Here is a 12,908-nt window from a genome sequence, read left to right on the forward strand (position 1 = left end):
CATGCCAATTATCATTGCTATTTCTCTGCATGAAACAATAATACCTGGTGTTGGTGTCCCGGTTTACATCCACTTGGAATTGAATCAGATGGTCTTTAAGATTTTGGGCTCGCTCACAGAGATCATAATTTAGGGTCATGGTGTCAAGGCAGAACATGGCCAAAGGCACGGTAATGTGCATGGATGCAATTTCATTTCTCCGCTTTTTTATGCTATTGATCCTCTGTAGAAGAGAATAGATTCAATAGATTAATTTGCCTCTAGCCTCTATGCATTTGCCCCCAAGCCTCACCCCCCAGCCAATATAGTACAATGTTGAGCATAGTATATATACTAATGAAACACACTGACTACTCAAGGGATTGTCTGCAGCACATGTAACCAACATACGAAATGTCAAGTGGCATCTCCTACCATCACAAAATCCTCAATTTCATGATTTTCTTTCAGGAACGCAGTGATGTTTTGCTCTGCAGTGTTATCCAATAAGTCATGATACTTCTTGTATACATTTAAGTACCTTCCATATTGAAGAGCATAAAATCAAACATACAAACACAGGTCACCAGATCAGATTAGTCAGAGTGGCAAATGAAGAGATAATATCATAAAAACCAGCCCAAATCACGAAAGAGGAATATAACGTGGCAAAGTAGAGGGAACTGGGAATTCAGAACTTTAGCTTCAAATTCCAATTTTGCCACTTCCTAGCTGCATGAACTTAGACAAGATATTTCTCTTTTTCAAAGAACAGTGTCCTTAATTTTAAGTGGAAATGATAACAGCTCACTGGTTATATATGTAAAAAAGCTGTAATAATATATATTTAAAGCAATTAATACTATGCCTAACGTACAGTAAATGTGCAATAAACATTACTTCCTACCCCTCCTTCCGGTTCTAAAGTTCTACATCTAAATTTTAAGATGAAAATTTGTAACTAATGAACCTAAAGTCTATTGAATAGAATTAAGTTTCCCTCCGTCTGTTGTCAGATAAGGCAGAAATGGCTGGACAGATTTCCCCCAAATTGGAGGATGTTTGGGGGATGCTCTGACTTAAAATAAGTTTGAATTAAAATAAAGATGACATGGAGTAAACAGAATTAACTTTGTGGGGCCCAGGAGTATACTTCCAAGAGCTGGCTAACACTTCAGAGACTCTGAAACTGAGATACAAGGAGAAGCTCATGGAACTGTCAGTACAGAAAAACAAACTATATGTATAAGAATCAACAACAGGGTAAACAGGGGTTTCAAACAGATGACACCAGATTAAATTCACGAGGGCAGAGCTTTCAAATCTGAGGCCGTGGTTTTCAGAATAGATTAGCAGCAGTTCTCAGCTGGGGGTGATTTTGCCCCCAGGGGACATTTGGCCATGTCTGAAGACATTTTGGGTTGTCAAAACCAGGGAGCGTCCTACTAACAGGTAGAAGCCAGGGATGCTGCTAAACATCCTACCATACACAGGACAGCCCCTCATAATGCAGAATTTTCTGGTCTAGTCTTCTTGCTTCCCTTCCTCTTTTGTTCTCTTCTTTTGTGATTTGATGACTATCTTTAGGGTTGTGTTTGGATTGCTTTTCCTTTTTTGTATCTATTGTACATTTTTGGTTTGCAGTGACCATGAGGTTTTGACATAGCAGTCTATATATAGATATACACACACACATATATACATATATACATACAAGATTGTTTTAAGTTGCTGGTCTCTTAATTTCAAATGTATTTCCAATATCTTGCACTTGTAGTCTCCTCTTCTCATGATTGCTGGTTTTGACATCATATTTGTGACATCATATTTGTGTGTGGATGATTTCCTACCTTTATTGTATGTTTGCCTCTACCAGTGAGCTTTCCCTTTCGTAATTTTATTGTTTCTGGTTGTGGGCTTTTCTTTTCCACCTAGAGAAGTTCCTTTAGTATTCGTTGTAAAGCTGGTTTGGTGGTGCTGAATTCTCTCAGCTTTTGCTTGTCTGTAAAGCTTTTGATTTCTCCGTCGAGTCTCAACGAGAGCCTTGCTGGGTAGAGTATTCTTGGTTGTAGGTTTTTCCTTTTCAACACTTTAAATATATCATGCCACTCACTTCTGGCCTGCAAAGTTTCTGCTGAAAAATCAGCTGATAACTGTAGGGGGTTCCCTTGTATGTTAGTTGTTGCTTTTAATATTTTCTCTTTGTTTTAAATTTTTGTCAATTTGATTAATATGTGTTTCTCCTTGGGTTTGTCCTGTATGGGACTCTCTGCACTTCCTGGAATTGAGTGAGTGTTTCCTTTCCCATGTTAGGGAAGTTTTCAGCTATTATCTCTTCAAATATTTTCCCAGGCCCTTTTTCTCTCTCTTCTCCTTCTGGGACTCCTACAATGCAAATATTGGTGCATTTAATGGTGTCCCAGAGGTCTCTGAGACTGTCCTCATTTCTTTTCATTCTTTTTTCTTTATTCTGTTCTGCAGCAGTGATTTCCACCAATTGATCTGTCTTCCAGCTCACTTATTCATTCTTCTGCCTCATTTATTCTGCCATTGATTCCTTCTACTGTATTTTTCATTTCAGTTATTCTATTGTTCATCTCTGTTTGTTTGTTCTTTAAATCTTCTAGCTCCTTGTTAAAGATTTCTTGTATCTTCTCAGTCTGTACCTCCATTCTGTTTCTGAGACCTTGGATCATCTTCACTATCATTACTCTGAATTCTTTTCCAGGTAGATTGCTTATTTCTACTTCACTTAGTTGTTCTTCTGGGGTTTTATCTTCTTCCTTTGTCTGGAATATAGTCCTCTGCCATCTCATTTTGTCTAACTTTCTGTGTTTGTGGTCTCTGTTCTGCAGGCTGCAGGACTGTAGTTCCTCTTGTTTCTGGTGTCTGCGCGCTGGTGAGTCAGGTTGGTCCAGGGGCTTGTGCAGGCTTCCTGGTGGGAGGAACTGGTGCCTGCCCACTGGTTAAAATCCATGAATTTCTAAATGCCAGAACCTGTCTGGTGCCATGGCTTTCATATAATAGAGGTGAACCTGTTATCTGAATTGTGGCTCTCCTATCTATTTGCTGATAAGTTATGGTTTCCATATCTGCAAATAGGGCTAAATAGTAACACTGATGTAAGTAAACATTGGCTACTCTTATTCTTTCAGGTATGTGGGAACAGGGATTGTTTATTTGATGACAGTTAGGAACTCTAAACCAATGCCAATGGCTAAGTTACAACTAAACCAACTTACTTGTAGGGGCCAACTTGATTTTTCTGAAATACCTCGAAAGTTTGATCCACAAAGTCAGAAACCAGTTTTTCATCAGCATTAACAGTTCCAAGAATCAGATTATATCCTTTCAACTCTGGGAACAGGATAGATTCTACCTAAAGAGGAGAAACCACTTTTATTTTTTTTTTAAAGATTTATTTTTTGATGTGGACCATTTTCAAAGTCTTTATTGAATTTGTTACAATATTGCTTCCGTTTATGTTTTTTGGTTTTTTGGCCATGAGGCATGTGGGAATCTTAGCTCCCTGACCAGGGATCAAACTCACACCCCCTGCACTGGAAGGCAAAGTCTTAACCACTGGACTGCCAGGGAAGTCCTGAAACGACGTTTAAATGTCACAAGACATCCACAAGACACAAGAAAGAAGATGACATCAAAATGTAAAGTCTCCTGCAATGCACTCATTTCCAGAGACATCAGCTGCATTTCAACTCTATCTCTTCTCGGATGGTGCTGGAATCACCCCACTGTTCCCTTTACCTCTATTCTCTCTCCTCTTCCTCTTCTTGGATTACTCATCTTTCAAATTCTTGCTCCTTTCAACTCTCATGTCCTTAGAGAGTCCCCCCTGGGCCCCCAGTGGATGTTAGGTTTCCCTGCTTAAAGTTCACATTCTAAATTTATCCCACTTGGCACTCAACATAATTGCAATTAAATGAATGTGTAATGAGCTATTCTAGGTTTGTCCTGGGATATAAATACCATGAGGGTCTGGATTGTATCTGACTTCTTCACTATTGTGAAGGGCCTAACCAGAGCTTGGCACATAGTAAGTGCACATAAACATCGTGTGAGTGAATAAATACTACAGTGGTACCCCTCCCCACCACCAAACCCTTGCCTCTCTAATGAAAAGCTACTACAGGCATGGGTTCCAACTCAAACTCTGCCGCTAGCTGACTATGTGACCTTAGGTAAGCTACTTTCTCTGGACTTTAGTTTTCTCATCTGAAGAAAGGGAGAGATGTACTAGATTCTTCTCTCAGTTCAGGAGAAAAAGCTATGTCGTTATGATCTGAGGCACAAAAAGTATTTTTCCTGAGAATTCAACACTCCAACTTCTTAATGGCACATGTGTATCTCTGAGAATGTTCTCGGTTGCATGACTCATGCAAGCTGCAAGTCCTTGTTGGGGACCCATTGCCTTCCACTGCTCTCCCTACTAAGAAAGATTTTAGTGATCCGTCTAAGAAAAGACTCTTCAGAGGGCTTTACTGAGTTATGAGTTATATGCCGCTGATGAAAACGCACTGATTTAGAAAGGGGGAAAAGCAAGTGCAACTGATCTTTGTCTTCCCTCTTTGGACAATCCAAAGGTTTCTAAACCAGTGGAGAAGCAACTTCTTTGCTGTAGCCACATGTAGGCAGTGTTTGAAAGCAGGATATGAGTGAAATGGCTTAGGGCAGCACAACTGGAGCATTCAGGCCTTGCAACAGATCATAGGTGGGCAGGATAAGGGATTATCTCTTGGGAAAAGTCTTCAATCGAAAGAACATTTTAAATGTGGCTGGTTCTCACTATGGAGAACAGTATGGAGGTTCCTTAAAAACTAAAAATATAGTTACCATATGATCCAGCGATCTCACTCCTGGGCATATACCCAGAGAAAAGTCTAATTCAAAAAGATACATGCACCCCAATGTTCATAGTAGCACTATTTATAATAGCCAAGACATGGAAGCAACCTAAATGTCCACTGACAGATGAATGTGGCCTACACACACAGACACACACAGGCACACACAGACACACACACACACACACACACACACACACACACAATGGAATATTGCTCAGCCATAAAAAAGAATGAAATAATGCCAGCTGCAGGAACATGAATGGATCTAGAGAATATTATTCTAAGTAAAGTAAATCAGAAAGAGAGAGACAAATACCATACGATATCACTTATATGTGGAACCTAAAATATAACACAAGTGAACTTATTTACGAAATATAAACAGACTCACAGATGTAGAAAACAAACTTATGGTTACCAAAGGGCAATGGAGAAGGAGGGATAAATTTGGAATTTGGGATTAACAGATACACACTACAATATACAAAAGAGATAAACAACAAGGACCCACTGTATAGCACAGGGAACTATATTCAATATCTTGTAATATGCTATAATGGAAAAGAATCTGAAAAAGAATACATACACATATATGTATAACTGAATCATTTTGCTGTACACCTGAAACACTGTAAATCAACTATACTTCAATTAAAAATTTTTTTAAATACACCTTTAAAAAAATGTGGCTGCTTCTCCTATGCCCCACAGAGCAGTCTGTAAAACCGAGCCAAGAACAATAGTGCTCTTTCCAGGTAATTATTGTTACTATCTGCTTATCTCCATGGCTCTCTGATCCCAGACTTCTTGGTTTTGTCATTACCTTCAGTGCTTTCTCCTGTATACTTCTCCAACTTTGGCATTTCCCTGGCACTTTGAGTTAGAAAATTCTCCCATCAGGAGAGAGACTGACCAAAACAACTCCATTCCATAGGGGGAATATATAATTACATATATATAATTTTACACACGTATATGTATTTATGTATATTTACTGTGTTTTATATATCTATATAATGATTATGAAAGTAATGCATCCCCTGCTAATGCTGTTTTAAATTCTGCTTATTGCACTTTCAATTTTATAAAATCCTTATCTCATCCAGCTTCCTTTTATTTATGTCTCTCATTCACCTCTTTTCATTTCAGTCAGTATTACAGATCCATGTTTTTCTCAGTTTTTTGCTAAGGCAAATATTTTCTAATATTTACTTTGGTTTCCTTTAGTAACTTTCTCACAAATATGCTTTCCTTTTGCAACTTGAGTACTACTTTCAAACATCTCATGCTGACGTTTTTTCCAACTTTTAAAATTCATCTTTAACCATAAATAAGACAGGACTGATAGGGGATGGAGTACTGTCTATCTGTTGCTGTTCTTCTTAGATATTCAACCTGAGGGACTGTTCTTTTAAAATGTCACTACCCAGATCAGAGGTAATACAGTGTGAGGGGTTCAGGGGGGCAGACTGTGCTATGGGCATCTCGAGATGGAGAATTCAGATCCGGGGCTGCTTTTTCTCATAGTCTAGTAGAATCATCAGCATTTACTTGGGCCTAGCTTTCAAACCTGGCACAAACTATGACCTATGACTATGTCTTCTTGGCATTACAACCCACTAAATCTACTACCAGCCCCTGCCAGGCTGTTAGCAGCAGCAGCCACATAAGCCCTGGGCTCTCCCAGCCCAGCTGCTTGCAAACCTTGCTGATCAACAGCAGTGAAGGGGAACTTGAGTGGTATGTACTTTAACTGTCTCCAAGCCCCACACTTATCCTTCCAAATTACAGGGTCTTCTCTTTCACTTCCTTCCTAGGGATACTGCTTGTAGGAGAGCTGCCCACGTTTCTTCCCCCTCTGAACATCCAGTTTTCCTGTTAGCCTGACTTGGTTTGGTTCAAAACCCCCAATTTAGAGTTCTCTGGTGAAATCAACTGGAACATGTGGCTTCACATGCTTCCCTACAAAGTCTGACTCTAATCATGAGCTCTTAGAACCCTCTAAGCACAGGACTGCAAAGAGAAGAGTGCTTAAGAGCATCCAAGCATCATACATAATGCATGGGGAGGGAGGGAGGGGGAGGGATGGGGAGGGGAGAAACACCCCGCAAGTCCCTTCCCTATGTGGGGCTGGACACCGGCCCTCTTGCCACACCAACCACCCAGAGGGGGCAGAAGATGGAATGCCAAAGAGTCACACTCCTGTGGGTGATCCTGCCCAGTTCTAAAAGTCTGCTAATAACTGTCTGTAATCTGATAAGTGATGTCACCCTGGAAAGGAAACTTGGAAAAGGGCTTGGGCCAGGAAGGGAAGCTTTAATCTCTCCCCTAGAAGCCTACAGTGAGTTAAACAAACAAACACATGGAAATTCAAGAACTAAATTAGACACAGTCTTATGAAAATTCTTGGCAAAGTACACGGCAGTTGATCCATCATGAATTATTAACCCAGGATGGATATGGCTTGGGACACATCTGCCCTTTTGAGGTTGGCATCATGTGGGGAGCTCTACTTTCTCACAAAGTAACTCTTAGTGTCCTTGTTAATGGGATGTGTGGACATTTCTTGAAGGCCCAAATCCTCTTTCTGGGAGTCAAGTGGGTGTACTCAGGATGTATCTCCCAAAGTATCAATAAAACCCTACCTTGTACAAGCAGCCATTTTAACTATATTTTATTCAATATGTGAATAAAAATACAAATGAATAATTAAGTGAATACTATACCTTGGGAATCCCCCTAGAGTTCTTAATAATTTCCAAGAAAGAGTTGTGTATTAATTCCCAGCAGTCATCAAAAGATGGATTAAAGGCAATAATGGGCTCATTGACTTCAAGCTTGATCATGATCAGCTGAGGTATAAAGAACTCCATCTCTTGGTAGGGCTCCTCAAAATCATTCCCATCCTTCAGGAGACATAAGATACGGAAATTATTACAAAATGGAACCTTCTAGAATCAAGGGAGTGAATCTTACCCATTTATAGTACTACATGGGCACCAGAAAAGGAAATGAAAGGTACCATGCACTGTTCATATTTAAAATAAGGGCAAAGTATGGCTTAGCCCACCTGAGTTCACCCTCTCCCCCTTCTTCGAAGCTTTGATTCAGTATGTTTACTTTGCTTGGAAATTCCTTTGTCAGTATTTCCAAATCCTCCCCATCCTTTAAAATTCAGCTCAAAATCCCCTCCCCTGGGAAGCCTCCCTGTTCCCCAGCAAGAAATAATCTTCCACTTCTGAACTTCCATATTTCCACTTCCTTACGGTATTTTATCTTTCTCTCGTGAGATTTACATGCACATCTTCTCTACACTAAACTTAAGGGCAGGATCTGTCTCTGATCCATCTACGTCCTCCAAAATATCAAAAATATCATTTAGTACATTGTAGGTGCTCAATAAAAATTTGTTGACTGAATCCACAAGTATAAATACTTTATCTGTATACCTCACATGAAGTTGCTAATTAGCATATAGTATATTTTAGACACTAAAATTGTCAACCTTCCTGCAGTAGAAATATTGGTGTGGAGATATTTCTAATTCCCAACACAGGTTAGTAACACAAAATACCTTTCATAAACTACAGTGCCTAATGAAATTGGCATGGGGCAGCTGTAAAGTACTTGTCCAAGTAATTGATTCTAGAGATATCTAGATCGGTTTAAGGATTATTGATAAGCATTAGTTGAATGCCTACTATGTACCAAATACCCATAAATTTCTTTCTTTAAGATATAGGAAGACATTAATTTTCCCTTTGTGTGGAATTTTAGAGTGAGACTTGTTCCCACATCTGAGTTTCTTCTGCTTAGCCAGTAGGTGATTACAATGACATGTATAGATTAGTCCACTGTAGAGTGCTAACAGTGCAGTCTAAATTCAACAGCATTGGTTCTACATTCTTTTGAGCAAAAGGGCAATTGTTCATTTTTACTCTATTTGTAAAAATGCTTAGAACTTAACCTTTTCTAACAGGCAATTTTAAATTTTATAGCTCTTTTTAAGATAAAATGGCACATAATATAAAATCCAAAAGAATATTCCTTGATCTCCCAGGTTATCTAAATTTAAGGGATGCTTTGAAAACCAGGACTTAGTGTTTTAGTTTTTATCTAGACTTCACTGAAGTAGTTTCATGAGAGAAGTTATTAGGTCAATAAAGCCTTTTGTTTTTAGAGGTACCCTTTCAAAGACTGAAGAACAAAAGCCAATATCTGCAATGAACACACCCAACAGTCCCTAAATATCAAGCCAAAAATTGATAACAAACCGTTTTCAACCCCTTCTTTTAATAGAGAGGATGAAAAAGTGACCACTCCCTCTACTGTAGGAGGTATGCGTTCCATTTTATTCAACCTTTCTTTAAATTTTCTTAATTTCTCTAGTTCTGTAGATTTTTACCAATATAGTAGGAGGTAATTATCTCAGGAAAGGTTGCTGTGTGTTTAAATAAATCATTTTTATAAGCTAATAATCACCTGATATGTGTTCAAATCAAGATCTTACTTTTTGGCTTGGCTAACAGCTGAGGACCTTACGTGACTGAATCCTGAGTCTATCTCAGTTGATTCCACTCCAAAGGGTCTACTGCTGGTCCCCTACATACCTTGTGTACCAAGAAAAAGGAAACGAGGTCCTTCAGAGACTTAATGACCAACTCCCTGAGCTGGAGTGACATGAAGGATGCAACAGAAGCAAAATATTCCTCAATGCGACGAGAGGAGCCATAGTCACTCTTGGGAGCAAAAAGGATCCACTGCTCCTTCTGGGAGACAAAAAGCTGGGCACAGGTGGGGATCCATCTGTAAAGAAAGCAGGGCGTCTAACTAAGAATCTCTTCCAAGCTCCAAGAAGTCCTCTCAGCCACTCCCCACTCCCCACAACAAGGCAGATGGCTCCTTTCCCATTAAGCAGCTTTGCAAATTGGTACTTTCATATCCCTGGCCACTTCACCTGCCAACATCCCTTTCTGGGGAAGACAGTAATAAGATTTGGATTGAGAGGCTATTCTCCCATTAGCAGTACCCAAGTGAACAGTCCTGCTGAAAGACGAAAGTGTCTATAGTTTCTTCATTATATTCAGAGATTGGGGTAAAGGGGTATAAGGAACTGGAATGTTCTCTCCAACTTCTCTCCCTGGCGGATGTCTGTTTTCTGATTGAGACTTTATAGGGGGAAAGAGAAAGAGGAGAAAAGGAAGGAAACTTGGGAGGAGAAACTCCAGTGTGGCAGTGGCTGCTCAGAAGTTGAGAGCAGAAATTAGAAAACCGAAAGAAGAAATGGATGCCTCATTGTTCCTTTCATCCTACTTCCCCCAATTTCTAATTCCCAGTGGGAACCACGGGCATTTGCACCCTATCACTTCTCTTTTCTGACTGCTAGAAAAGTACTATTCTAACAGTCAGAGAAGTACTGGTAATAGTCATAGTTGTAGATGTAATCATTATATTTAATAGCTACTACATGCCAGCTATTGTATAAACATTTTCTCTGATAATAAAAACCCGTTGGTAGGTATTATCACCATCATCTCACATAAGGGAATTTCTCTGGCTCTGGACACAGTCCTGCATGTATTTGCAAAGGAAAAAAGAATTAAGTGACTAAAAACTCCCATCCTTGGAACCCTGCAGGTATTTATCTGGGCCACCTGAACACAAGTCATTTAAATGCACTGTCCTATAACCCAGCAAGGCCTACAGGATTTCAGAGGGAGGGAACGGAAGTGGTACTCTCAACGAGGAATGGTAATGAGAGAGTTTCAAAAAGGCAGAGGAAGACCAGGAGTGAGGGTCAAAGATCAGTGTACATGAGGAGGTACAGAGGCTGTCGGGGATGGGAACATGGGAGGAAGAGAACAGAGGAAGATGTCAGTGAGAAGTCAGCAAAATCTGTGCACCCCCCAGGTTGGATACGTTGTCACTTCACAGAGTTTTTGATCTTTATGATACTGTGATACAGCCCCATTCTGCGGCCAGATACTGACTTGTTGAGAAGAATTTGGCGTGCTTCCATGCAGTGTTTCTGGATGACATCCTGATATTCGTGAGGCAGCAGAGGTAATTTTCCCGCCAGTAATTCTGCTGTTCGAACAAACCTGAGGTCTTTAAATCTGCAGAAGGAGAGGGAAAAACTTCCTAAGCTAAGTAGATGCTGTATAACAAACTTTGTACGATGGGTTCAAAGGAAATATATTTTCATTTTTCAGTGAGAGGAGATATAAACATATTAAAACGAATTATATCTGAAAAATCTGGGAGTCTGAGGAGGGAGTGGATAGTTCACAAGAACTCTTGCAAGGAGTAGATAAACTCAGCAGGTATTACTGAGCCTTCCTATGTGTCCTGCTCCGGGTAATCCATCTGGGGAGTGGGATTTTGACACTGACCTGGAATTTGGCTGGCTGGGAACTGGGATATCAAATGGACAAATCAAAGCTCTTTCCAACAGTGAAGACACAGAGGACAGGGCAAGCAAAGCACCACCTTCATGATCAAGTGGGTTCCACTCAATCCTCAATGTGGCCCCTGGGTGAGCTACTCAAAACAACTTGGAGGTCCACTTTGGTCTGAGCCCAGAAAACCCTATAGACCTGCCCCCGACAGCTGACAGGCTCACCGAGACACCCACAGCATCCCTGGCACAGCACCTTACATAGTACGGGTACTCAATAAATATTTGTTAAATGAAGACATGAATCTCTTCCTGCCCTCTCTGATGATAATCTTACCTTCTATTTCTCTCAGATTAATGGAGGTTCTGCCCTTTACCACACTGCGCAAGGCCTTTTTTAGCTTACAGGGCCACCATTTCTCTTCCTGACACCTATTCATTCATTTATTAATCAGTCTTTTAAATCATCAGTGCCTACAACTTCCCAAACTAGATCTTTGCTCACTTTCTTAGCTTGCCTCAGTTCTCGCTTCTCATTTTCATCATCCACTGTAATGACCCATTAGGCACTTTCCCTCATCCTTCTAAAATCCCGCAGTCTACATTTCTATTCCTTTTTGGTGGAGGTGGTGAACTTAGTCTTCATCTTGTCTGGCCAGTCACAAAGCACTGCTAGGGGAGAGCAGAATTTGAGGACCTCACTCTCCACACACTTTGATATCCAACTCCAGCATGGCCCTGGTCACAACCTGATAACTATGTTACTCATCTTTAGTTCAATCCTAAAAAACTTCCCACACTGGCCAGAAAAATCTACTCTTTCTTCAGATCACGACCCTCATTCTGGCCCCTAAACCCCTCACCCTTCACTGATCACTAGGTGACCTCTTTAAATGTTTAAAGCTAAATGCTGCAGGTCATATAAGAATATTTTTCTGTAGCATTTCCTTAACAAATCTTTCTCCTTGATGATTTTTTGGTTCAGCTGACAAAAACCTACATGATTTTGGTTCACTTTTGTGCCTTTGTTGCCTATATAATCTTCTTCAGGGAACCATGAAAAGCAAGTGATAAGAATCCTTCTTATAGTAGAAGCTATATGTTCAATAATTTGTCATCTTCACTATATGATCAAATTAGATTCACGTGTACATCCTCTTGGTACTGAACTTCTGGCAATTTTACCAGTCCTGTGACTGACTTTCTTGTTAATTTCTAGGTTAACTTATTTTTTGAGGCCTTAAACATGCTTGTAGTTAAAGCAGTATCTTCATTTATTGAACAACTACTGTATGCCAAGCACTTCTAAGCACTTTACCCAACAATCCCATGAGGGGAGTATTGTTATAATTCTCATTTTGCATATAAAGAAACAGGGGTCCAGAAAGATTAACTTCCCCAAATCACACAGTTCATCAGAGACAGAGCAAGAACCAGAACCTAGGCTGTCTGGTTTCAGAGCCCACTCTATAAATTATTACTCTTCTATAAATTATTATTATATACTTCTGCCTCATCAAAAAATTACTTTTTTCCCCCAATGTCCTTACTAGTACCTCCAATGCCTTAGAAAACTGAATTCAGTTCAAAGAGGGAATGTGTTTATTTCTTATCATTGGTGGGCTCTGTCCTAGGTTGACCCCACCTGCAATTCCTTTTTAAAAATA

At 39.9% G+C, this 12,908-nt stretch overlaps 1 protein-coding gene across 1 annotated transcript in view; it reads right to left on the minus strand.

Annotated features, from left to right (window-relative positions):
• DNAH3 (dynein axonemal heavy chain 3) overlaps positions 1-12,908 on the minus strand; it is a 189,277-nt gene that overhangs the window by 162,284 nt on the left and 14,085 nt on the right. Inside the window, exons 8-13 of the mRNA XM_079946098.1 lie at positions 10,835-10,960; positions 9,455-9,650; positions 7,571-7,750; positions 3,222-3,358; positions 415-520; positions 45-223 (exon numbers count right to left, since the gene is read on the minus strand). Coding sequence (XP_079802224.1) covers positions 45-223; positions 415-520; positions 3,222-3,358; positions 7,571-7,750; positions 9,455-9,650; positions 10,835-10,960 — 924 coding nt within the window. The remainder of the gene's footprint in view (positions 1-44; positions 224-414; positions 521-3,221; positions 3,359-7,570; positions 7,751-9,454; positions 9,651-10,834; positions 10,961-12,908) is intronic.

The sequence above is a fragment of the Stenella coeruleoalba genome (genome assembly GCF_951394435.1).
Source record: "Stenella coeruleoalba genome assembly, chromosome: 15".
In the NCBI taxonomy this organism is placed as follows: domain Eukaryota; kingdom Metazoa; phylum Chordata; class Mammalia; order Artiodactyla; family Delphinidae; genus Stenella; species Stenella coeruleoalba.